Source organism: Leptidea sinapis, chromosome 10, assembly GCF_905404315.1.
Source record: "Leptidea sinapis chromosome 10, ilLepSina1.1, whole genome shotgun sequence".
Taxonomy (NCBI): domain Eukaryota; kingdom Metazoa; phylum Arthropoda; class Insecta; order Lepidoptera; family Pieridae; genus Leptidea; species Leptidea sinapis.
Window position 1 is genome coordinate 1,267,636 of NC_066274.1, and position 27,712 is coordinate 1,295,347.

Sequence of the window (27,712 nt, forward strand, 5' to 3'; positions counted from 1 at the left end):
ATTTAAGTGCGACGCATGCAACGTTGTCTGCTCTACTTGCATCAAATACAGAAAACTTACAACAAAATATCTCTTAAGTATCATTAACAATCGTTTCTCGTCGTGTAGTGAATAGACTCCTTTAGGTCTGTAAATCAAGGGCGCAGAGAATTCAGCGCACTTTTTGTATATTTTTAACATCCAATTTAATCGATGGTCAAGATTAATCTTTACTCATCAGTTTTATCATGAATCCTACTTATGTTGATCAGATCTCGGTTAACTGATTTGAAATTTAAAGTTTTATGAATATTTTTTTTTATTCTATAAATATTTTTAGCTGCATCTTATTGCCCATTTTAAAGAAGAGACCTGATGACTACTACAAACTCTATTTTAGTATTAATAATTTTAACATTCATTTAAGCATTTATTTTTTTTTAACTTATACCTTGTTTTATTTTAACTTAAGTCTTATACACTAGTTGTTTAGATTGTTAATACGTATGTTTTAGGCTAACTTTAATGTTGATTTTGTTATGTAACTTATTTTTATTCAGAATATACTCATGGTATTATTCTCAGCTTAGCTTTAATATGACGGGGACTGATTTTCTTATATTTTAGTTGTTTATTTTGCAAGGCTGTGGCTATTTATTTCATATTGTATAATATTAGTAATTGTTACGGAATCCGGTATAATGTACTTTTTACTATGCTGTAATCTTTCGCAAATCTGCTGTTTTTGCTAAGCTTATATTTATATAATTGTTTCAAAAGCTCGATCATATCACCCTGGTGCCAATAATAGTACAAAAAATCACTGTTTGTCGGTGCTCAATATGGCCCTCAATCATTTGTATTTTTAATTTACGATTTTAGATATTTTTAATATAACTATGTCGTTCTTTACTCAGTGTATGCTTTAAATTTTATGTTATGATTACATTTCTAAAAAATAATTTTTTTGATCTCATTTGTATGAGAGAACAGGATGGATGGCTAATAATATAAATGTTTTTTATTACTTATATTTAATTATTTGTTGGCTTAAAATATAAAGTATTAAACTCACAATCGGATCATTTGGATCAAGTTATGCGTAAGTGTTGTGTGCAATTGATGCTTTGTGATGTAGATGTTAGCTTATAGTTTATGCAATATTTGTATTTATTTTATTTGTTTTTGATAGCTTACTTTTATATATTAACGCAATTATGCTTTGCAATATTTTTTGTTGTTTTGTTATTTTTAAAGACTGTTGCAGTAGGTATAAGAAAATGAGACAACTGATGACAAGGATTGTTTAAATAATATGATTAGTCAGTTTATACCAAAAATGTCATTAAAATTTCATAAATTTTTTAAATAATTTTATACAAAAGTCTTAAATGTCCAGTGAAGAAGTCCAGGTGTATTTTAATGATATCTGAGTTTGCCAACAAGACCATACCATACCATGAACATGCTCACTATAAATTATCATGATATGACAAATTTTCATGTTCAGTGCATGCGACTCGACGTTTTCAATTGGTGTCGAAACACCCTTAATGTTTTTGGTGTAACATGTTCCTAGTATGCTATGATACATTATAGTGTGCAGACTCCTTTATGCCAGAGAGAGATACATGATCATAATCTTTAAAAGTCGTATACAGTGCTCCCAAATTAAAAATGCGCATACAGATCTTCGCTAATGGGCGTATTCCCGGAAACACCCGAATCATTCAATCGTAAGAGCCATAAACAATGCACTTGCATTTTGCACCTTGTGCGAAAGAAATAGGATTCAAATCATGTGTTCACAATACGAAAACAAATCGGGCGGTCGGCTGTGTCAGTCGTCTTAGGTATTGGTGCCGACTGCACGTGTTTAGTCTATGTGGAATTATATAGAGCTCCTATTACACACCCCTCTTGTTATTATTATTGTAATATAATTCTACTAAATTATGCAAAAGTAATGCATTTTACCACTCTATATAGATATCCTCTCCCGACGGTCGGCAAATACGACCGTTGCCAAAAAGTGGCGAAGATCTGAATGCGCATTTTTAATTTGGGAGCACTGTAAAACAGTTACCAAATGTTGTCAAAGACTGCTTTTTACTTTTTAGCATAAGTTTTAATTTATTATATCGTGTTTTGTTTATTATTATTGATAAGTGATAGGTAATATGCTGACTTAGTTATATCGTTTACTTCTTTACTATAAAGTATAATATTATATATTGATCTTTTAAATACGCATTAATATTAATAATAATACAATTCTAATATATAATAAGAAAATAATTTAAACGATAACCGCTGTGGCGCAGTAGATATTACCGCTGACTATTCGCATGGCGCCCACGGTTCAATCCGCCACTTAACAATGTGTTTCCGAATTGATATGATCGTTTATTCTACGCTTTAGAAGCTAGTTGCCAGTTTGTTCTCTTTAGTAAAAAAAGTGATCTTGTACGTAGTCAGTTACAAATAGTGTCGAATGCGACCACGGAATACAAAATACAAGTTTTTAACTTATACTAAACGAATCACCTGACAAAATTTCATTTCATTACTTAAATTAGTCTTTTTTGTTAAATACGAAACATATATTCGAAATAAAAATTCTTATGTTGGACTAAACTGCGCTCCATGAAGTAATCCCCATTAAAATCCGTTCAATAGTTTAGGAGTTCACAACAAATAGTTGCATTATTTTTTTTAATGTTCGAGACGTCATGTCACGGAAAGTAGCTAACCGCGACTGAACCAACGCATAATAATTATAACAACGCGCGATCGCTGCACACCTCCACTTGTATTTTCTATTCCGTGAATATGACGGTATTTATAAATCAATCAGTAATATTTGAAGTAGTTCGAAATATGTAGCTCGTTTTATGTGTAACATCAATAGATGGCTAAAATTTTGTTAGTTATTTCATAAGGTAAGGTATTAAACAACGATAATTCTTTCATAGACCTGCTAGATGATATTTAGATAAATTAGGGCGCGTTTATTTGGAGAATAATAAACGGTCGTATTAGAATAAATATAAAGAGTAATAATAATAAGTATTAAAAATAATTATAAAGTGTCATATCTAAATGGTGTTATTTCAGACTTTGTATTTTTAATAATAAACTTTTACATACAAAACAGGTTGTCAGGAAGATATGTTTTAAACCTTTTGTGTTCGTTGACTCCATACACACGATACGCTTATGTCATTTATTAGTCTTGCGCAGTAGTGCCGACGATGCTTAGTAGGGTTGACAAAAAAAGAGTACAATTAATCAATAAATAAAAAATTAATCTTAAATAGCCTTAAATGTTTTACTTCGGTTCAAACGCACGATAATGAATTAATGTGTGTGCTTACGTACAAAAATAAACTTAAAAAAGTTTAACCTGCCTTTCTGTTAATCCGGATAATCTCCTAATCGGCTGGATCGATTTTAACGACAATTGTCGCATAGATAAGGCAGCAGGCTATGAATATAAGATAGTGAAATTCGGTTAATAATCGCTTACGCGTTGCAATAGCGCGGAGATGTCTCTTGGTAATGAATACGCGCGAAATGTAGGCAAAGTGTAGGCATATTATCGTTCTGTCTCGATTTATTTCTATGCTAAAAAAGATGATTGGGCATGCTGAACTAATTTTTAGTAAAACTTAATAAGCAGTCTGCAGATGTAACTTGTTACTATTATAATTCTTAAATATACAATGTTTTCTGTCAATCATTATAAAATGTAAGTTTATTGTATCCACTATTTATTCTTGATAGGTTCGTTCGGGATATGTTTTACGGTTCGAGGGCGACCGGTATAGGGTAACCATGAAGAGTTTAATCTAGAATTACATTGCGTGCAATTTAGGGAGCGTAATGTCGTTCCGTATTATTTTTATAAACACAATAATGCATCGACAAACTGGGGTAGTGAAAACCTAGTTAGTGAAATTTTAGTTAGTTCATAACGCCATTGTCGACAGGCCATCCTATTTCAGTCCTGGAGGTCTCCTCGCAAAATCGACAACGATACATTCAGAACGATACGATAATACAGCGAATATATCGCATCAACCCTACTCTAACAAATGTTCGAATTTCTTATCGTTTATCGTAACCATACGCATTAGCGTAAGGTAAAAAATTCAAAATATTAATTTTGAATTTTTTACCTTGTGTGAATGAGATATAATGTGCAAACCTTGAAAAACTTAATATTATCTGTGTTATGTCGCTGTTAAGTGTCGAAAAGTCAAAACATAGTTTATACGTTTGGGCGCGTTAATTCAATTTGTTTTAATTGGCGTTGTTATGTAATTTTCTGCATCACAGATCTGTAAGACAATGATTTTAAGTTGCACTATTTTTTTGTGGACAAGAATTATTATTGGTTAAAACTTAGTATCCCGTAGCACGAATTATGAGGTAAAAAATATTGTAGTTGATAGAGCTTTGGTACACTTAGGCTTAAATCCTTTGCCTGTCCTAATATTTTACGAAGAAACCAAAATCATTTCATGACAGTTTTTAGCCTTCCGCCGCGATGTCAGCGCTCATGTAGTGTTTATTTACGTGATTTACCTGTCTTAGGTTAGAATAGAGAATTTTTTTCGTTATTTTCTTGAAAACGGTGCATTACCTTGTAATAAGAGTGGTATCATTATAATCGTGGACTAAAGCTCTATCAACTACAATAATTTTTACATCCATATTCGTGCTACGGGATACTAAGTCCAACCCGAATTATTATATTATCAACTAACCATTTGCACATTCAAAGAATGGTAAGATTTCCTATTAAAATACCTTTCTACAGAAATAAAAACAGGATGTAATTTATAAGCTCATCATAGCCATAGATACACTTTATATAATATGAAAACTATGACTATGCAACTTTTTTAATTCTCGTTTCATCATATACCTTTACTTTGATTAATCACTATGCAAATTAGCATGGTCCGTTTATGTCACGATAACTTAGAAAGTAGGTAAGATATGCGCCTAAACTAAAGCTTACACTATAAGACTCAAGAAATTGACTACACAATCACAATAAAAGCAGCAGTACAACTTGAAACGATTACAGCAACGACAGCCTAGAAGGCGTCGTTGAGGTTATCGTAAAAATGACGTTTGGTTACTTGTCAAATTTGAATATTCGTCACTGACATTTACAACAAAAAGTAGGGTTAGGACCGATAATATCGAATAATGTTTCGCTCGTTTAATCATCGTTTCGACATTCAATACGATGTTACTAAGAGTAGGATTCGACACGACTAATGCCACGATATATCGAATATCGATTGTATGAGTAGGTCCCCTGCCCTTTACTTGTCGCCCGCGGAGAACGTATGTCTCGAACGAATTTGCTATGCAATTATCATCTACCAACTCAACATATTGAGTTTTTCTTTTATAAAACCAAAGTGTAATAATATTTTTGAGAATTCAGACTTGTTTGCAGTATTTTTGAGAATCGAAACATGTTGTACCTCATTCTAGTTATACGAATACTATTTTCTTTACTATTTGGCTGTGCTAAGATATGTGTTATCAGTATTAGATTAGATTCCGAATGTTATATCTATAAGATCGATGTTGTGACTTGGTTGTGCCAAATGTAGGTTGTAACTTATAAATTGTGATTGATGTCGTCTCGTGAAATATACGCTGTTCGATACTTAGATTTGTATTTTATTTATTGTTTTTATTGATAAAATTACACTACCCAGACTTACAGCAACTCAATGCTTAATATTTTCAACAAATTGTGGGAGGAAATAAATATTTAAGCAGCCAGACGACTACTAGATTTTATTAAGCATTTTGAAGTTATATTTCTTTAGGCGCGTTATAAAAAATGATGAGGGTGAAATCTTAATATGCGCGCGCATCACTGTAACACAAAAGTAACAGGTTGAAGTAAGTTCCTAAAAAATTGTGACGTTTGCGTCATTCGTTATTTTTTTGGTTTCTTCGTCCATTATTAGGACAGGCAAAGGGTTCAAACCCATTAATTAATAATTAATTGTCAAAGCCATCGTTGCAAGATTTTTACAAAATTGTTCTTTCTACAAACGTAGAATAGCACGAGGAATAAATCTAAATCTATCTAAATTTTAATGGTTTTTGCTTTGTTTTAGGCCAAAGAAGTATAACTTCTTGCGTGCTTACATAAGTACACACACAGTTTTTTTTAAATTTGGTTGTGGATATTTATAATATGCAAAATCACACCCCGACTTACGTGGTTATTACTCAGACCCCTGTTTTTTCCATGATTCGACTGTTTTGAGTGTCACAGTATTTCAAATGTCATGCTTACAGAACGACTGAATCTGTTAGCGAGTATTTGCTAATTACAGCCAGATTTATCGATCTATTTTCTCAGTATATCAGTAAATATTGCTAATAGTGTTAGAAACCGTAATAAGTTTAAATTTTAAGCTAAGACAAATTGTTGGATTTTTCGCACAGAAGCAGTAATGTGCAAGTATTAAACCTGGCCTGTTTATCTAGACGTAAAAATTATCTAAGATCTTATGTCTCAAAGAGCCGAGCGCAATATTCATTTTATGTTTTTCAAGAATCATGTGCGGCACTGTATTTAACTGGGCAGGGCGTATCATAAGGTAAATAAATATTGGTCTTATCGTCACTTTTTTTCGTAAAAAACCTTTTACTTTGCTTACATACCTAACATTAATATGGTACGATCGATGTAAAGCAATTTAATTCGATGTGAGGCGATTCAAGCGCACCGTCAACGTTTTCCTTTGGTATTTTATAAAATAGTTTAGTGATATTTATAGTAAATAACGATTTCTTATTTCTTACCTACTTGTGTTCTGCAGTTGCCATCTTCATACGTTGGTCTATCTCTAGGTTCTCAACGTGGGCGATAACGCCCCCTTGTGGGCGTTTGAGACTTTCGGGGGGGCTATTATATAATATAATACTATATATATACTATAATATAATAGCTTACGTTTAAATATAATCGTGGATATAGCTGTTTTAAATTCGCGACAGATGGTAAGTAAAATTAAGATGGGGGGCTCTAGAAAAAAACATCTTCTCAAACTGGGCGGTGAGCAAAATTAGTTGAGAAACTATGGTCTATACTTATCGTATTCATAACAAACTCTTGCTACACAATAAATTGTTAATAGTCAAGAACAGGGGTGCACAAACGGTCGATCGCGGGTGCTTTTTGAGTCGATCTCGTGAAAAAAATCCGAGAACTGTTCACTGATTTTGTTTGAGGTAACTCAAATCGGTAATTACGTACCATCTTATGAAAAGTATGCTCAGGACATGCAGTGTCATGCTGATTCAACATCCAAAGTCACTCGTTAGTTAAGTTTAGAAGTTGTGAATAATTATGAGTTTTTCATTGACATTTTAGAGCAGACCTACCTACTAATAATGAATATTATATTATTGTGCGCAAAACTAATATCTATGTCATCGTGACACTCTACCTACGACTGTTTTCAATAACCTATATATCCTTAGTTTAACTTACTAGACGCAGACAAATCTATCCTTTTACGCTTAATTACATTTCAATAACGTATCGACATAAAGCATTGCACTATAACTATATTGGACATAACTATGGATAGATAAGATCTTGTCATTACGCGATGATATCAATGTATCCGTAACTAGATATACGTTATTGAAAACGGCCGTTAGACGACAATACTTCATCACACATACTTGAAGCCTCTCAGAGTCAATTGATCGTAGTATAACAATTTTGTGGGTAGATTGCCAGCAGTTCAAGCTTGAGCACTCCTGGTCAAGACCATAGATAGACCAGCCTATATAGATGTTTCGAGATCAGAATAAAATTAGATCCTCAAAGGAAATGCGCAGGCTGAAACGTCAGCCATTACTAATTATAGAAAAATTCCAAATGGGGAATCAATTCTGCACGCCATTTATCTTGGCAAGCACAATATAAACTACATCGAATTTAATTGTTGAATATAGAACATGACTAATCTAAACTTTAATATCAACGTGATCGTTGACAAGTGGCAAGTTATCTTGTCACTTAAATGTTTTGTAATTTATACTAAATAATTTGTACGGACGAGTAAAAAAAAGGACTCAGCGCTGTGATATTAGCAAGTGAAGCACCGTTATGCTAGTGTGTGTGCGGTTACGGGGGATACTAATCATATATAGACGACCCGTATAGCCGAGTGGTTAGCGATCCTACCTAAGCTAGAGGTAGAATCCCGGTAGGTGCAAGCATTTATATGATGAATATGGATGTTTGTCTCCGAGTCATGTATGTTTATATGTATATTTATATGTATTTATGTATGTTTAAGTAAGTATATTGTATTAAATATATCGTTGTCTTGCAACCCATAACACAGACTATATACCTATGCCTAATTTGGCAAGATAATTTGTGTAAAAAGTGTGTCAATATTATTATTATTAATGTGTCAATATTATATATTGCCACAAATACTTATATAGTATCGTTATTACACTTTTTCACGACGGCATTTTTAAAATATTTTATTGAGACGCAAACTGATCTGTTACAGACCAAGACAATTCTCATAATGGCCGCCTATCGGCCTGTAGTAGTATAAGTGTGTGCGTTGGGCTATGTATTTACACGTTGATCGGCTTGTTTTGGTGCTACACTGTTATGTAAGGTGGCACGGAGTCCTTATTTTTTTACTAGTCCGTGAATGTTATTTTTTGTAAAGTGATATCTCTCACTTCTGGCATTATTTAAATTAAATTTGTAACCAAAATTTAAAAACGATGCGGGACTCTAACCCGCGACCACTTGGGTTCCGTCTATTCATGCGTCTAGTAGTTCAATATTCATATTCCGTATGGTTCGTAAATCTTGATATGTCTTGTTCAACTCTCAGAACGGTTGGCTCAGTTGGAAGAGCGCTCGGATGGAACCCGAGAGGTCGCGGGTTCGGGTCCCGCATCGTTCATGAATTTTGGTTACAAATTTAATTTATACTAAATACTTAGCTCTAAAGCTAATTCTAACCTTATTGCTTAGATGCCCAAAATTAAAAAAAAAACTTATAATGAGTTCAATCCCTGTCACTCTTGAACGGGACAAATCACATAATATATATTACATGTTTTTTATTGAATTAAATTTTTAGTGTACGTTAACTACGGTGGAAAAACTATACATTAAGAGGTAAATATAATATTATCATATCTATTATTTATTTAAGAGATTAAATTAATATTATTAAAGAGAATAATTGTCATTTTTAATCCAAAAGAAGTTTGATAGTTTTAACACCAGTGACCATCAAGAATATGTGACCTTACCTACGTGGTTGTACCAAGTTGTGGAGCCACCGATATAGGCCGAGAGTCAAACAACTGCACAGCAAAAGTTGGATTTTGGGTAAGTAAAATAAGTATACAGCACCTAACTGCACGATAATCGATATAAATTTAAAATGTAATAATAGTAAAGCCTTTATTCGAGATATTTACAAGCTTTCTTAAGTATAGTTTAAATGACACTATTTACTAATAATATATAAATACTTGTTTGTCCTGAATAGGCAAAGGCCTCTTCGTAAATGTAATTGAAGGACCACAGAGTACCTTTGTACATACTAGTAAGGACTCAAAACCTCGACTCAAATATTACTATAAAACTAAAAAACACGGGTCTTAACGTATATAAATGACTAGGCTTTTGCGCTCAACATTAACCTCCCTTCGAAATTTGGAATAGGGGATCAAATTTAGTATATTTATTTTAATCCCCTAACCTAGAACTATGTCCGTACTTAATTATACCAATATTGGTTGGAAAGTTGGCCTTGAGAAGTAGACTAGCAGCTTTTACACAATATGTAAACCTACCTTAGGGAGTGGCTACTAGGGCATCCAATTCCGCGGCCTGTATTCAATCTCGGTATTTGCGGGACTACGAATTTTCAATCCCGCGGGATCTCGGTATTTGCGGGATCCCGCATATTGAAACTATGCACATTTTTAAACAATGAATTTATCAACTCCATTTTTATCTACGTACATATTACTATTAAAATGAGATCAATAAAATCATACTGTTTTTCTCACAAAAAAAAACGATAACTCAACAAAAAAATCAAAACTAAACAAATCGTCAAAAAATACACAAAGCAAAATTAAAAAAAAAATACATTTTAAACTGATAAATTATTACTTAATTATTAAGTTTGTCAGCTTCTAATCTTAACTGAAAATGTTTGACGACGCAATATAGCCTGCAGCAGAAAATGCCCTTTCTGATTCCACACTTGTGGGCGGTATTCCTTTTAAGGGTTTGTACGTGAATGAAAGATTCGTGTATCAATAAACTTCACAAAAATACGAAACAGTTAATAACTTGAGTTATTAAGAATAATATTTCACGCACCTTATCCTATTTTGCATCGCATGCACGCTTTTTTCAGTCCCGCAATTCGATTGGAAAATGGTGCGGGATCCCGCAATACCGAGATCTCGGAAGCACATTGGAAGCCCTAGTGGCTACGCTCCTGGAATTCAATACCAATACTATTACGTGTCAGATGGCCCGAACTCAGGTTTGTTCTTTTAATCCTGAATAAGGTGCATTCAAATTACTATCGATTCGAGGAAAGGATTACGCCTTTTTATCGAGTTATTTTAAAAAAAAATAGTAATAATTTTGGTAAATTAAGATTTACCTTATTAAAAGGGCCTGTTTGCTAGGTCATATCTTAGTACTATTTGGAAGAAAGAAGAAGGAAGAAAAATAAAAAGATTTCTTTTAGTTTAGATCCTATTAGAAAGATAAATACCGGCAGATGGTCGTTAATTTTTTGATGTAATGAGCGACTCTAATGATTTTAATTCTATCCAGTTCTTTGCTGGACGAGCCTTTATGGACACGCTAACTTTTTGATGTCTTCCCGTCTCATAGTCGGCCCTATTTCTTACTTCTGTTTCTTTTGCTGTCTCTTGGTGCCACTCGGTTATTATAGTCCGACTTAAACTTAACTTCGTAGTACTTTAGTACCCCGTCCCGTAATGTAATTCTTTTATAGGACCGATTTAAATCATTTTTTTTTGTAAATTTTTCAATGGGATGATTTAGAAACAATAGGACACGGTAGATGGCGTTGCTTTCCGTATGTCAACATTGATTTGCCGTTCAGGACGACCGACGTCTGCTGGGTTCGCTAATAATATATAAAATAATTTAGATGTTTGTAGTGGTCATGTATTTTTATCGATTCAATTCTACCCAGGTGAGGTCGGCGCGATATTATATCACCAACCCTACATACAGGACAACCATACGGGTACCAATTAGCTCGTTCACAATATGCATAGACCAGCTCTTTTTTTTTATCTAGAATGGCGTCCATGACTTGTTGCAACCAAATGAACCAAGCAAGCCGTTGCCAACATTAACTTCACATAACCTAACATAATATAATCTTTGTTGGGGCAGTAGAGCTCTCGAATAGCGACCACGTACTGGAAGACGCACTGTTGGTAGGCCTTCAACAAGATGGACCGATGAACTGGTCAAGATTGTAGGAATAGGTCGGACGTGGACAGCGTAGGATTCATCGTCGTGGAGATCTTTGGGGGAGGCATTTGTTCAGCAGTAGGTACATCTTTTGACTGTTATGTAAGTAAGTAACACCTTTATTTATTTTATTATGTGTGTGCTTTAATAAGCATCGAGAGTGAATTAATATTCATCTACTGTACTCAATAAGTAATCTCTTATGATTTTTTCTAATAATTTAAATATTTGTTGAATCTGTTGAAATTTTTTTGTTGAATCGCTTTACATAGATTGTAATTAAAATAATTCCTAAAATGTTGAAGCTCTAAATGTTGATTTAAATAAGTGGCGATGAGTTGGTTGGCACTTCTCATAAAAACTCAAACCTCCGCAAAGTAGTAAATGATAGAATATATAATTTTTAAACTGTTTGTTTTTTCAAAGTGATATCTCTCACTTTGGGATTAATTGAATTAAATTTTGTTTAAAAATTAGATTTAATTATGATGATCTACACACCTTTGTCATAACATAATTAATGCTCATTTTAAATGGTAAATTATTTTTTTAAGGTGAATGTTACACTAGCGCATTAGGAATAATCCTGTAAGGCTAGACGTAAGAGTTGAATACAAATAAATAAATAAAATATAAAAGACATTATGGATATTTCTATATCCAGAATGTATCTATTTAAGGGTTTGGTAGGAAGTTATAGCGAACCACGCTATTGATAAACAGCGTTCATCTACAGTTTGGATTGTGTTTGAATTATATTATTTATTACGTTTTCCCTATTCGTTGGCAGGAATCTGGCCAAATAGTAGGTACTTCGGAATACTCAGCTGATAGATGCAGTAACACGCAAAATGACTACTTTATAACGTATGTGACACCAAGCCTTTGGCCCCCTCACAGAGGTATGGATGCCTTTCTTTTGGAACGCTATACTTAAAGGTGGACAGGATTATATTTCACTTTGGAATGCGTACCTACTTCCCTTGATGAAGCGACGTTTCTACGCAACGCCATTGATTGGTGATTGGCTGTTCGCAGAGTAATAGATCCTCAAATATGCAGCACCACTATTATCCCAGACCACCTTGGCACTACACGCCACAAATTAGGATATCATCCCCACCATCTGGATGTGTGGCGGTCCTCCACAGTGCGGTTTTCAAGGAGCTTTCTTCCTCCTACTACTAAGCTGTGGAATGAGCTTCCTTGTGCGGTGTTTACGGGACTATACGACATGGGTACCTTCAAAAAAAGCGCGTACTAAATAAATACTAAATAATATATATATCCCTCAAAGGCCGGCAACGCTCTTGTGATTCCTCTGGTGTTGCAAGAGAATGTGGGCGGCGGTGATCACTTAACACCAGGTGACCCGAACGCTCGTTTGTCCACCTATTCCATAAAAAAAAAGACCAGAGATAAGAAATAAACTCCATAATATGTAGCTTTAATAAAGGTAGGTACATGATTTCAATAAATACGTCAGTTAGGTGGTAAGTTTATAAGAATAACACTCTAACATATAATATTTTAAAATGTGTTACAATCTTACGACAAAAACGTTTGAATACATCGCTTCCGGATCGGTATCAACATTTTCAGCAGTTTAAAACGCAAGTTTCGATATTGGAAAACGCGTCATGTAGGATAAAGTGCAGCTTCTCAGACTTTTAAAACTTTCAATTGTTTCCAGCACCAGTGACACGAAAAATCTCAAAAAGCTTGTAGTATAGCTAAAGTTGTGTGCAACTACAACACTTATTTTTATACGAGTACATAGCACTTTGACTCTTATGATGTATGTTATTATTGTACAATGTTGTTAAAAAGCAGAAAACTAATTGGCACATTTTTTATTTGAAAGGGGCCCATTTTATGGTCTGTATTTATTTTATTGCCGCAAACGTAATACACACTCAAAATTTTGGCGGCCTATGACAGAACGACAGACTAACACCGCAGCTTTAGTATTAGGGTTTCCCTTCTAACTGGTATCTTATATATTTTTTGTGGTGGAATATAATAGAGATATGTTTTTTTTACATATTAGGTAGAGGATATTTGGTAGACGTCATGAGTCATGGGAGAAGTCTACCAGGCCGTCCTTTTAATCATATTATAATAACAAACAAAATTGCTTATCCTATGCAATACTATTCAATTTTAGGTGGCCAAAACCATACAAGAACCTGGCATTAGTATCTTCTAAATAAACTACCATACTATAGTATACGCCTTCTTTGCCAAACAAGCGTTAATATATTACTTAAATTTGTGCTCAGTGACTCCTAGTATTCTTCCTGTTTTTTTTTTGTAAAATTTAATACCAAGGTTTATTAACGGCCGTTCCCAATGTTCAGTCTACCTCTTACTTGAGATGAAAATCGTAATTATCGTTGACTGTTCTAACCTAATAAGCTTATCGACGGTAACTCACCTTATCCGTACACGCTGTGTGTCAATGGGACAACATATAGCTTACCAGCGATAGAAGTTTGTATGAAAATTGCAATTCACGCGTCCCAATATAAGGCGATAAGAATGAATTATCGGGTATATTGGGACAGCTTCAGACTACTGACAGTAGAAGGTAGTAATTTATCTCTATCTGTAGATAGTATATTGGGAACGGCCGTAAGGAGCCCTTAACCCTATCTTACCTTATTACAAGACACGTATAGTTTATTCCTTCTTCTTGATTGAATTCAAATCACACATTTTCTTAAATTCAGTTATTTTTTATGTATTGTGAGGGAAGTATTTTGTTATATTAAGCCAAGATGGAACCGAAGTTAATTTAGTTATAAGTTTTACAAAACGATTTATGGTGATTCGCGTGGTAATTGACTTAAAGCGAAGGTTCAGAATAGTCGTTAGATTTTCTGTCTGACACTATAAGCTAAAAAATATAAAAAACATTTGTTACTTTCAAATCAAATCAAGTCAAAATCAGATTATTCACGTAGGTTACGGCTATGACACTTATGAATGTCAAAAAAATATATATATATTTTTCTTATTAAATCAACTGCTACTTCGTAAAGGGTTGAGCTAATGAGAAGAAGTAGCAAGAAACTCATTGCTACTCTTTTATATCAAGATTTACATTCACATCGATTTACAAATCATTTCAATTACAATGTAAAATGTAAAATGATGCAACAAGCTTTTATTGTATTCCTCAAGCCTTCAAAGGACCACTACACGAAACCGGAAAGTGCAATCTTGACTTCACAATATTTATATTTAACAGTTGAAAAACAGTCCTGCTAACTAAATAAGCAATATTACACACACTTTTGAACAGTGTATTATTAGGCCCTAAAGGGTATTGAACCGGCAAATCCATGCTCGATAGGCAGAAGATTAGACCGGGCTTGTCAAATAGCGCCTTGTTCGTAGAAATACCTGAATCTGTATTTATACGAACCTCGAGTCAGAAACGAATTTCATATGGAATTTCGTAGCCAACGTAGAATGAGTATTAACTGCTACGCGGGAAATTTATATTCGGGCTTCGATTTCGCCATTGTTGTTATCTGAATTGGTTACGTTAGAAAGTTTCGCGAAGTGGTTACATACTACGGTAATTGTATTTAGAAGTTTTGGAGCAAAATTTATGCAATTTCAACACGTGTTTGAGAACTTTGAAGATTTTGTAATAATTTTAGTCAAAGGTAGTTGTATTGTATGTGGTGGTGTCAAGAGGTGTTTAGAAGGTTTGATGAAAAAAAAGTTATAACTTTTAATGTTTCATTGAAAAGTTTAAGCGAAAGAGTGGTTCCATATTACAGTAATTTTTGGTAAGGTCTGAGTTAAATATTAATATATTAATATAAATTATAGAGTTTGAAGTTTTTGTTATAATTTTAGTCAAGGGTAGTTGGAAGTTGTATCGCGTGCGGGGGTGGCAGGAGGCGTGTGGAAGGTTTGTGGGCGTGCACGTTGAGGCGGGGCGAGAGGGGGGAGCCGCCGGGGGGGGGGGGGGGGGGGTCGAGCACGTGGCGCGCGCTCACGTGACGCCGGCGGCACGCTGCTCGCGTCCAACGTGCGCCCCGTATGAATAATTGTAGAGCGAGTGAATGAATCGATGCGATAGAGAGGGGGAGGGGGTCGAGGGGGGACAGCGGTCGCTGCGTGGAGCCGTGCGCCGCGGCAGTCTTGTGCCGGTAGTCGGTAGTGCGGCGAGTGACGGCCCGAGCCCGCGCCATCTCGTACGTAGTCGTAGTGCCCGGCCCCCGTCGCCGGCATCTCCCATGGAAACCCAAACTCAGGAAGTGGCCAGCCCCGGCGAGGTGCCCAACGACCCGGGGTATGTCACTCTCGCGACTCTCACGTTTGTTGTTGCGCACCGGCTTCAGATCTAAACGTCGTGTTTATATTCCAGGAAGATGTTCGTCGGAGGACTCAGCTGGCAGACCAGTCCAGGTACGCTCCAGATGATTGTTCCACGGAGTGCATCCGATGCACTCGCCGCCCGAAAGCGAACTCCACCAAACAGTATTTGTTTATAAACTCTATATTAACTTTAAAACTTCCGTTAGTAATGTTTTCGGAGATAAATTTGAAGTGTAAATAATGTTGCCGGTAAATGTCTCAATCAGCTGATCGTTAGTTATTGCTCGCTAACTGTGTAGTTGCGTACTTATTGCTCGTGAAAGTTGTCATGTAACGATAGAAACACGGAGAGCGGCAGTATCTTGGCCGCTGGTAACAATATATGAACTGTAATTCAGTAAGGATGTCAAGGTACATTGGCAGTCAGGTGTCCAGTAGCAGCCATTCCGGATGCGCGCGCAATCTCACTTGTCATTCAGTTGTTACATTTTAATGTTTCATACAATACTAGCTTGTATTGTCGATCGCTTTAGGCCGAAAATCGTTGCCACGAATCTCCTCACCGGTGTTTCATATAAACAGTTTTCACAACATAACCTCAAAACTTTTCAGGATTTGATACTTTATAAATTCAAATGGAGTAACTCATTTAAATAACATCTTGATAGTTTGAATAGCGCAAAAAAGGTTTTACTATTAAAAAGTAGAGACGATTCGAATAAATATGAATTAATATCATTAAAAATTATTATTGAGTGAATGTTTTATTCCTATGTAAGGATGTCAAGTAAATAATTATATTTGCTATTATAATTAAAAAATATTTGCGCTCTTATTTCGTCGGATGGCCGCGGTATTGGGTCATGCGCCTACGCCTCACTTCGTTCTATATTAGTTATCAATGCCAACTATAGTCGTCCATATCCAGGTTGAATTATTGATTTATTATTGACAGCACGCGATTTAAATCAAAAATAAAATAAAAAGGTTATTCATTAACGAAATATATCCCATAACTATACGAGGATTTATGGGATTTACACTGATATGTTATAGCAAGTTTGTATATTTGGGTTCATATGTCATGTTAGTGTGAATGGAGGACTTATATAATAATTCTTTATTGCTGATAGTGACAAAAATTATAGGAAAATAGGGATCTTCCATAAAGGAGTTTTTGTACCAACGATCTGTGTGCGGGCGCACACCCAGGTTGTTAGCGCACATTATTACAATTAACTTTTTGTTTGTGGATTGGAATGAAACAAACCCTACATGTTACGACTACTGATATGCCACAGTACCTACATGAGCGAGAAACGCATTTAAATCTGCTTAGCCGTTTTAGAGAATAGCGTGCGCACGATCAGACAAATAGACAATGGTTCTTAAAAGTATTTTTTGGCCTTGGTGGCATTAGAACAAAAATGTTTGGGTATTTTTTTGAAAAATAACATTAATAGATATAAATGATAAAATAATAATATTTAATAATAAAATATATATATAATAAAATAATAATGACTTGACAAGAAGAAGAAAGAAATAAAGGCTTCATTCTTAATTTCTTTATTCAAATTTTTATTAACTGTCTGTAGACATGTACACATAAGTTTTGTTTTTCGAGGTTAGTATTTTCTGCGCTGAGTATTTTATTTTATGGATATCGAATGAGACTGAGTTGTCACGCGGGTTTGAAACGCTTTTTAGACAAAAGTCGGTTCGAGTCAAAGAAAGGGAGACTCAGAGAGCAGAGTTGTATTTCGTATCATTAAACTTTGACGTAGTTTTGCAAAATATTTGAAACATCAAAACTAACTTTAACAATTTCAAATTTCATATTAGAAATTCAAATTATGTTTAGAACCGAGATATTTCATTCACGTGTTAATCTGACCATAAAATCATATTTAGTTCTCAACTATAACACTAGAAATAAGGGATTGCTTGTAACTAATTCTAGTAGGCTTCATAAGATACATAATAGCTTTAAGGGTAAATGTATACACTTCTACAATAAAGTCCCAGCCACTGTTCAGGCATTATCTATAAATAAATTTAAATGTTTTATAAAGAAATGGCTCTGTCGTAAATCCTATTACTCCACTGCTGAATATCTAAATGATCGGACAGCCTGGGACTAGATTGTGATTATTTTATAGCGACTGTACAATATTGTATATTTTTATTGAAAAGAGCGCAGAAAAAAGAATGCTGGGAGAGTTTCTTGCGCCGCTTCTTCTCTCTCAGAGCGCCATTTGTTTCCGAAGCGGTAGTAGTATCTAGTAGTATAAGAAATGACAACAAAAAGAATTCTAAAGGAATCAATTTTGAGAAAATAAATGCCTTTTTATGCCTTTTACTACTCGGCATATATTTCCTTGCGTGTAACCTCATTCTATTTTCTAAAATAAAAGTAGTCTAAATTACTCATGACGTGAGCTGTCAGTGAAAATTACGTCAGAACCGAGCCAGCCGTTCCGGAGAACAAACAGATCGAACAGTGTAAATATTATATTAATTATGATATAACTTTAGATCAGAATGCAACATTAATATTTCAGAAAACTTCTCAATACGTAATCCAATATTGTTGTCACAAATCAAATCAAATCAAAATCAGTTTATTCACGTAGGTCACGGATATATATTTTTGTTATTGAATCTACCGCTACTTCGTAAAGGGTTGAGCTAATGAGAAGAAGTAGCAAGAAACTCATTCATCACTGTCTTGTATGTACAATAAAAGAGACAACAATATACTTGAGGATATTTGAATTGATAATTCTTTTGACGCGTCGCAAAAAAAATATGAGAGTGAATTTTTACGATGCGCGCGCACACCGTCACGCAAATTCGACACCCTGACGTTAGCTGGTCAACTAGACCATTTGTATCATATTTCAGTGAGGCTTGGGCTTCCTTATAACTCACATGGATACAAGAGGTCTACTAAACTACAACCAATAGACGGTAATGAAATGAAATTTCAATTTAAACAAGTTTTTAAATAATATAGTAATATTTTCATTTAATACCTTCTTACAATATTTTTCTTTTTACAAACGTAAAATAGCACGATGAATCATTTTTATTTTACGCCAGAGAAAAATAATTTCTTGCATGCGTATATAAGTAAACACACACACTTTTATGGCAGAGGAGGATAAACGCCTTATAAGGATCATCTGGTGGTAAGTCACCGCGATCCATGCTGTCTTGTAACAACAGAGGAATCAAAAGAGTGTTGCACAACCATTTAAAAATTTAAAGCATTGAATAGTCGTACATAAAAACTCGAGGCGAGGATTGAACCGGGGGGATAATAGCGAGGAGTGAACCGTCACTCCGTTGCGCCCGCAGACGTTTTTTATGATATGGATTAGTATGGATTACCAACGTATTAACACGAGTTCTAGAATAAATTTTGATCTCTGAACATACATTTGGCTATGCTTATATGGTATTTCAGATACCCGCCAAAAAAAATCAAAGAAAAAAGTATAAATATTTGTATGTGAAATATATTTTTAAATACAAACGTAAAGTTTAAAAATACACATGCGCAGTCGTTTATACGATCTACAAGCTATTATATCGTACAAAGACTTTCAAAGTTTTTTTTTATTAACTGTATATTGGGGAAGTTGTAAAATATGTATAGAGCCGGTTAGAACAGAATAAAAAGGTTCATCATTATTTAAACAATTTGTTTTTTTTATTGTGAGCCCTCTTATCTGGGATTAAATATACAAATTTAATTTATACCGAAATTTTTGGATGATGCGGGATTCGAACTCGCGCCTCTCGGGTTCCGTCCAAGCACTCTTACAACTGAGCCAACCGTCCGAGTGACGCATTGATCGAAAATCTTGGTATGTCTTGTTTAAATTATTATTGTTTAAACGATAACGTGCACAATCTTAATAATTGCATATTAGGAAATCCCGCTCTTTCAAATCGAAATTGTTTAGATTTAGAGCGACATCTCAACAAATTTAATTTGTACCAATATATATATATAATTACTCATAAAAATTCACAGTATGAGCGTCGTAATGAAGTCCTGTGACGTAATAGGCGATTAACATAAAGGCGCCCGCATTCAAACCACATCCGTGGTTACCATGTGACAACGTAAACTATTCGTATGGACAAAAAATGTAAAAGTATAGTGAACTCTGACGTATTTGCATAGGTAGGTATTTGGTATCAGATAAGATAAGTTTTTAAATCACTTTGAGACGTTTGTTCAATTCTGTGATAACGTAAGTCAGGTTTATGAATTTTGATTCTATTTTAAATTATTTATGTTGTCGTGTTTTAATAATTTTGCTATTGCAACTAACCAAATATATGATATAAAAAGCACTTTTACCACTAAAGCGATACCATCGTACACTATACCGTCTTACGGCTTACCAAAGCATTCTTATTTTTTTATCGAAACAAGGAAATAGTACCGATAATGGTAATATGATCAGATTCTTAAAAGTTATTGTGTGTATATATATGTATATATATGGATATATACATATTTATTTATTTATAATCGCTTATAAAATGCTCAATACCTTTATTTATTTATGGTGTGTGTGGATGATGCAGCTGCTGTACTCAATAACTTTTGTATTAATTTACATTTACTTTATTGACTTACTCGTGTAAGACATTGACTATTTGACGTTTGAGTATGTTTGTTGCATCATTTTCCATATTATATTGTAATTGAAATGATTTGTACATCGATGTAAATGTAAATCTTGATATAAAAGAGTGGCAATGAGTTTCTTGCTACTTCTTCTCATTAGCTCAACCCTTTACGAAGTAGCGGTAGATTCAATAAGACATTTTTTTTTGACATTTCATTTCCGTGACCTACGTGAATAAACTGATTTTGATTTGATTTGATTATGGTCATAAGCAATTCACGTAAGCGCCACCCTATTCGCATTCTAAAGGTTCCATACAAAAAAAAAGAGAAAAAAAAGGGCCGTTGAGCTTCTTGTATGTCAACTGAAGAGCTCTACTTTTGCCAGACATATAGTAGAGTCAGTAATTTAAAATTAATATTTGTAGTGACGATTAAAAAGCGCTTAGTGTAATCCTAATTGAATAAAATTTATTGAATTTGAAATAAAAAAGAAAAATAAGGAACCCTGATGGCATCATTTTATGTCCCTACGTCTGCCTTTATTTTGGGAACGCGTGGAGGTATCAAGTTGAAAGATAGGGTCATTTATGTCGCAAAAACTGCGTTATATTTTGACACCCTTAAGGGAATCAAATTAGGGTATTTTATGTTTATGAAAATAAGGGACGAGACGAGCAGGACGCTCAGCTGATGGTAATTGATACGCCCTGCCCAGAACAATGCAGTGCCGCTCGGGATTCTAGAAAAACACAAAAATTCTGAGCGGCACTACAATTGCGCTCGTCACCTTGAGACAAGATGTGAAGTCTCATTTACCCAATAATTTCACTAGACCTTGCTTCACGGCAGAAATACGCGCCGTTGTGGTACCCATAATTTAGCCGGCATCCCGTGCAAAGGAGCCTCCCACTGCTAAAACTTAAACTATAACATTTGTAATTAAATCATAAAAAGTTCCTTACATTTAATCTAAAATAAGAAGTATTTATTTCACCGTATCATCGTTTCAAGCGAGCTACTGCCGTCAACAACAGGCCGCAAGCTATTCCAACAAAAGGTTGAGAACCATTATCTGGCTCGGTTCGCGCGCTTGACATATCATTGACGTGTCGGCTCTAAGATTTGCACTGCCCGAGTTTCGCAATGGGTACAGAAATAAACGCGTTAGAATATGCACTGTTTATAATCTTTATTTCCTGTATCCTCTTATGAGTGTATGGATAACAATAGTGTATATACAAAACAAGACGTTATAACACCGAAAAGAAGTACCGATATGATTTACAGATATAATTATGTTTAGTAGTCATTGACGTTACTATAAAAAATTAGACTCCCAATCGCCTATTAAAAGGTTGCCAAAAATGTCCGAGCGTCGTGACCTATACAAATACATTAACTTTTACATATAACATCAAAACATTCATTCAAATTAACACCTTATTTCGTGGTAGTAATGTTCAAAGTGTTGTATAGATTAGATTTTGTTTTAACATTTACCTGAAATACGACACTCAATCCATTTTAAGTTTAGATATGCTGTTAGTTGGACAGTTTTATACTGAATACTTTGTCAGTGCGTGGCGTTCTATTCGAAGCGCGGTCGAAACACAACTGAACGAAATCTCTGCCTAATAGAAGCGTAGGCAGAGTTTTGCTTCAGACAATATTGGAGCGTGTTTATGAGTCTAGTTGATTATTGTACGTCGATGGTAGTAGTGGAACTAACTATATGTGCTGTGTTCTTCCAGGCCATAGAAATCTAAATAAGAACGTAATACAAATGTTATAAGTGCCAATTCCTTGCGGCACATATATTACATTGCTACTTATGCTTGAAACGCCTCGTGTATTGAGGTACTTGTGCAGCAATGGTGTTAAAAATTACAAAAAATTATCGCTGTAATTTTACAAAACAAAACAGTAGATTTATAATAATACTTACCGATGTTTACTAACGTACTGTTGTATTCCGGTTTGAAGGTGCTGTTAAATTTTGTAGGTAATATAATAACAATCGCATGAGTAATCCCATTGTGTCTTAGGGTCTGTACACATGTGACGGAAAATGCGTCAAGACAAATAAAATAAAACATTGGATGTTACGAACTCTGCCAATGAAGCCTTAGGGAGTCGCCGTCATCGCATTGTTGATGATACCTAATATTCTTTTAGTGTAGGATACATCCAACTTCGCCTTTTCCCTTCCAAAAGCATTTATTTCGATTAGCCTCATTGTATCCAGCCTATGCGGATTCCGCCAAGAGGCCAAGATCCCAACCACATCCAACTGGAGTGTGAGGTCATCGCTACTGTGAGAGCAGGGCTGCTTAAAGCCCTCACAATCCAGACACTCTAGGATCAGAGGATCTCTGAGGATCTACCTCACTTGAGCAACAATACAGTAATATAACAGTACTTTAAATCCACACTAGAGTGCCCGAATCGAGGCACGCACACATACATATGATTGACACGTCCGCTAAGCAATCTTGGGGAGACAAAACTATTCTAGCCGCGCCGTCCGTAACTTTTTGTATGTGCCAACCCTAGCGCTCCACTCAGACGTAGGTATAAATTTATAGGAGACCGCTGAGGTACGATACTGTGCTATTAATTTTTTTTCATGAAAATAAGGGACGAGACGAGCAGGACGTGCAGCTGATGGTAATTAATGCGCCCTGCCCATTACAATGCAGTGCCGCTCTGGTTTCTTGAAAAACCCCAAAACTTCTGAGCGGCAGTCACCTTGAGACACAAGATGTCAAGTCTCATTTGCCCAGTAATTTCACTAGCTACGGCGCCCTTCAGACCGAAACACAGTAATGCTTACACATTAATGTTTCACGGCAGAAATAAGTCGCCGTTGTGGTACCCATAATCTATCCGGCATCCTGTGCATTGGAGCCTCCCACTGGTTCTATTACTTGTATTGTGTTTCCTAAGAATACTGCACCTCGTAAAGATCAGAGGCTTGGAGGATGTGATTTTCCGATTATGCAAACGTGTGCCCAAACTACCTCTTCACAACGAGTACAGTCATAATAAGGGCATGCGTCAGCGTACATTTAGAGGAACGACAGATCTACAGATTTAAGTGCTACACTTCCCAATATTAATAATAATAATTATATCGATGGGCTTCATTTTAAAATTAATTATCACACATCACTATAGCTTTGTTGATACTGAACGTAGAAAGTGACTCGAAGCCTAACGTGGGTGCTAATTTGACCGAATTTACGCGACCGATAACACTCTCGGCGTATCTTCCGTTACTTGTACTAGAGCCCTTAAGGTGACGGGTGCAGAGTTATATTGTCAGGGACGTAACTGTTGCACATGCCAATTTTTCAAGATTATTGATACTATACTTAAAGTAAATTCATTGCGTTTCTCAAAATTAATGCCTTTTGAAAATATATTTTTATGTCAATTCAATTTGGGAAACTAAACGTGAAAAGTTGTTGTAGGTAAGAAAACTCAAACAAATAGTACAGATCTCCTCGAAGCGCCGTTTTTCTAAGTCGAAAAATCGAATGTCAAAATTTGTGCTTCTAACTCTAAGTTAAGCTGGAGAGTACTCGTTTCGGCACATTCCCATAGTAAAACTATCAACGTAGGGTGGTACGTAAGTATTTGAAGCCAAAACGTGACAATCGCACTCTACAGAGTGTAGTTTATCATGTAAATTTATTATTATGGTATCATACGTCTGAGGATTTTTTTTATTAAATGTTTTTATGGATAGACGTCAATGATAATTTATTTACATATTACATTTTGTCGACGTTGTTTTGGAATTCAACGGTTATATTTAAATAAGATTTATAAGCCCATTCTGCTCGGTGGCTGTCTCGATGTAATTCTGAATTGAAACAGTTGTTTTTTTCTGTATTATTTTTAAAATACTATCTGATATTAATAATTCTGTTCTGTAGTCTAGATAGGTCATAATTTTACCCATCATCTTCTCTTTGTTGGCTTAAATTATCATACGGTAATGTGAAAATTATTTGAAGTAAATTTTTCCCAAGTTTTGTTGATGATATTGCCGGTCTTAATGATACATGGCTTCAAAGTACGTTACAATTAAATTAATTAAATAAATAGGCTGAACGCGGTTGCTCCATATGGTAATAGTTGAAAAGTATTTAAATATTTTTTGAATTTCTTATTATAATATCTATGTCCGGATTACGAAGGGTAAACTATAAAATTTAAGCTCCCAGTTTCCCTAACACAGGTCCTGCAAACTTTAAAGGGATCAAAATACATGGTAAATAAACTCAAAATTGAAATAGAATTTAAGGAGATATTCAGCTTATTTTGAATCAAATAGAAACTTCAATAACTTGAACTTAACACTAGAAACAAGGGATTGCTTGTAACTAATTCTAGTAGGCTTCATCAGATACATACTTAATAGCTTTAAGGGTAAATGTATACACTTTTATAATAAAGTCTCAGCCACTGTTCAGGCATTATCTATAAATAAATTTAAATGTTTTATAAAAAAAATGGCTCTGTCGTAAATCCTATTACTCCACTGCTGAATATCTAAATGATCGGACAGCCTAGGATTAGATTGTGATTATTTTATAGCGATAGAAATTGTATTATAATTATAGCCATTTGTTTCCGAAGCTATAGTAGTATCTAGTAGTATAAGAAATGACATCAAAAAGAATTCTAAAGGTATCAATTTTGAGAAAATAAATGCCTTTTTTTTAAATAATTTATTTCTAATACCTAGGAAGAGGGTAAAGCATGCTAAATGCAAATCCCACAGAGGTAACATTATAACTTAGGTAATCTAATATATTACTAACATTTATAGCCTGCTAAAAGCACGAGCTTGATTTATGAGAACGATCTGGTACTATTTTAATTGACCATTCGTAGCGCTTGCCAAACCATCGCAAGTTTCTTAAATAATTTATTTATGTTGTTTGTATTGTTTCTTAACAATAAACTTACCTTGACTGTAAGTTAAGTTTAGTTTATTGTAAGAACAGTAAATCAAGAAAAATCAACGCAAGCTGAGATGTATAAAGGTTTGAATGGATGCACCATGAACGAGTGCTGGGTCCATCGTGGGGCTGAGAGAACACTTGTGTCACAATACAAGACGTAATAGAACAGTTATAATATACAGACACTTTTTCAATATTCAAATAAAACCGCCTGTCTTCGCATTTCCAGAGTCAATTATCGCCTATCAATTTACGCTAAAAACAACCAGCCTAGACTCAATAAGAAAAACCTAACAGTGGATAATAGTTATCTTATGATACTATTTGAAAATAAATTCCAAAATGTATATAACCAATGATAGTTTGAGCATTTCCATAATATAACAACACACAAATTTCTCATCAAGATTCGTCAAGCCGTTCTTGAGAAGAACAAGACATACAGATCAAGCCTACAGATTTATATTATAGAAGCATAAAAATATGTTCTAGAGATGCGTGTCACTTTCCGGCTTGTACATCACAGTGTCACTATTCCTCCTGCAAGGAAGCTAAAGCTAAGTTTTTAACTACGTTAGACATAGCACGAATTAACCTAAATGTGTATACTTATAGATGGTGAGCCGTTTTTTTCCTTCGGTTATACTGCGAAAACTACTATATCGATCGGAATAATACTTAAACATCACGATTTAGCCTGTTTCGGAGATTTATTTCGTAGAGTTGCCTGTTTTAGTATATGAGTTATAGTGATTACTTATCGAGAACCTATAGTTTTTGACTTACAAATACCGATATAATCGCAATACAAATAATTCAGTCAATGACATAATATGACTATTAATAAGTATAGTAAGCGGCGCGGGGACTTCATTTCATCACCCAGCAACGTTGTATTGTCATATAAAGTAATAAAAAAAATCAATAATTAAAATTTTTGGGGTATAAAAAATAGATGACGACAGATTCTCAGACCTATCAAATATATTGAACATAAACTTAATCGTACTACAATAATCATTATATTCGATTGCCAACTTGCAACTCTATCTGTGGATGGAATAGAATAATATTAAAATCGTTATACAAAAATAGGGGTTGATCGTAGAGGGTTGAAAATTTAGGGTTAAATGTATTTTTAATGTTGTATGATAAAAAAAATTATCTAAAAATTAAAAAAATTAAACCCTTAACATTGAGGGGGATGAAAAATAGATGTTCGATTCTTAGACCTACCCAATATGCACACAAAATTTCATGAGAATCGTTCAAGCCGTTTCGGAGGAGTTTAACTACAAACAGCGCTACACGAGAATTTTATAATTTAGAATATAATATTTTACACGTATTAATAAATTAATTAATTATTATCTTGTCAAATTGTAAACTTATATTATTTGGAACCGTTGGTTACAGAGTTTATCAAGCTGCATTTCAATAGGACATTCAAAATGCCACTGTATTTAAGTATTTAGTTCATGGTAAAACAGGAAAATAGTTAACTGCCGAGTGCGGGCTACAGAGCAAAGAGAAGGTAATAGGTAAGTTTATAACTTAAGCAAAAAATAGACTGCGTCATCGCAAATGTCGCATAAACTTAGGTATTCAATGCAACTTTTGGCTTAAATAAGTTATAATGAGTACGCCTTAACAATCTTTTGGTTTTTCTAAGGTTCTCTGTACATGGATTTAAATTTTATCTAACATGAAGAGTTCCGTACCATCGTACAAGATATAAAGCAATGTACTCTTAAATACTTTTTTAACAGGATGCCGGCTAGATTATGGGTACCACAAAGCAGTAATGTGTAAGCATTACTGTGTTTCGGCCTGAAGGGCGCCGTAGCTAGTTAAATAACTGGGCAAATGTGACTTGACAACTTATGTCTGAAGGAGACTAGCGCAGTTGCAGTGCCGCTCAGAATTTTTGGGTTTTTCAATAATCCTGAGCGGCACTGTATTGTAATGGACAACAAGGCGTGTCGATCACTATCAGCTGAACTCCCTGCTCGTCTCGTCCCTTATTTTCATAAATAATAATGTTTTTTTTAATTAATTTTTATCGTTATACTTCTTTTGGCGCGCTTGTGAAAAATAATGAGAGTGAATTTTTGTGGTGCGCGCGCACACCGAGATATAAAATAATTAGATAGATAAAGTTGGTTTCTAATGTTAATTAAT

At 34.5% G+C, this 27,712-nt stretch overlaps 2 protein-coding genes across 6 annotated transcripts in view; both read left to right on the forward strand.

The window, feature by feature from the left end:
* LOC126966522 (RNA-binding protein Musashi homolog Rbp6) overlaps positions 1-27,712 on the forward strand; it is a 934,160-nt gene that overhangs the window by 252,974 nt on the left and 653,474 nt on the right. For 3 of the 5 annotated variants that reach the window (XM_050810644.1, XM_050810648.1, XM_050810649.1), the window contains exons 1-2: positions 15,719-15,875; positions 15,951-15,991. In XM_050810644.1, the coding sequence (XP_050666601.1) occupies positions 15,820-15,875; positions 15,951-15,991 (97 nt within the window). In that variant the 5' untranslated portion in view covers positions 15,719-15,819. Of the gene's footprint in view, positions 1-9,094; positions 9,197-9,295; positions 9,413-15,718; positions 15,876-15,950; positions 15,992-27,712 lie in introns of those variants that run through there. The other 2 variants (XM_050810647.1, XM_050810646.1) reach the window with 2 other exon arrangements.
* The window catches only part of LOC126966486 (uncharacterized), a 71,645-nt gene that overhangs the window by 16,503 nt on the left and 27,430 nt on the right, over positions 1-27,712 (forward strand). The gene's annotated exons all lie outside the window — the stretch shown is intronic.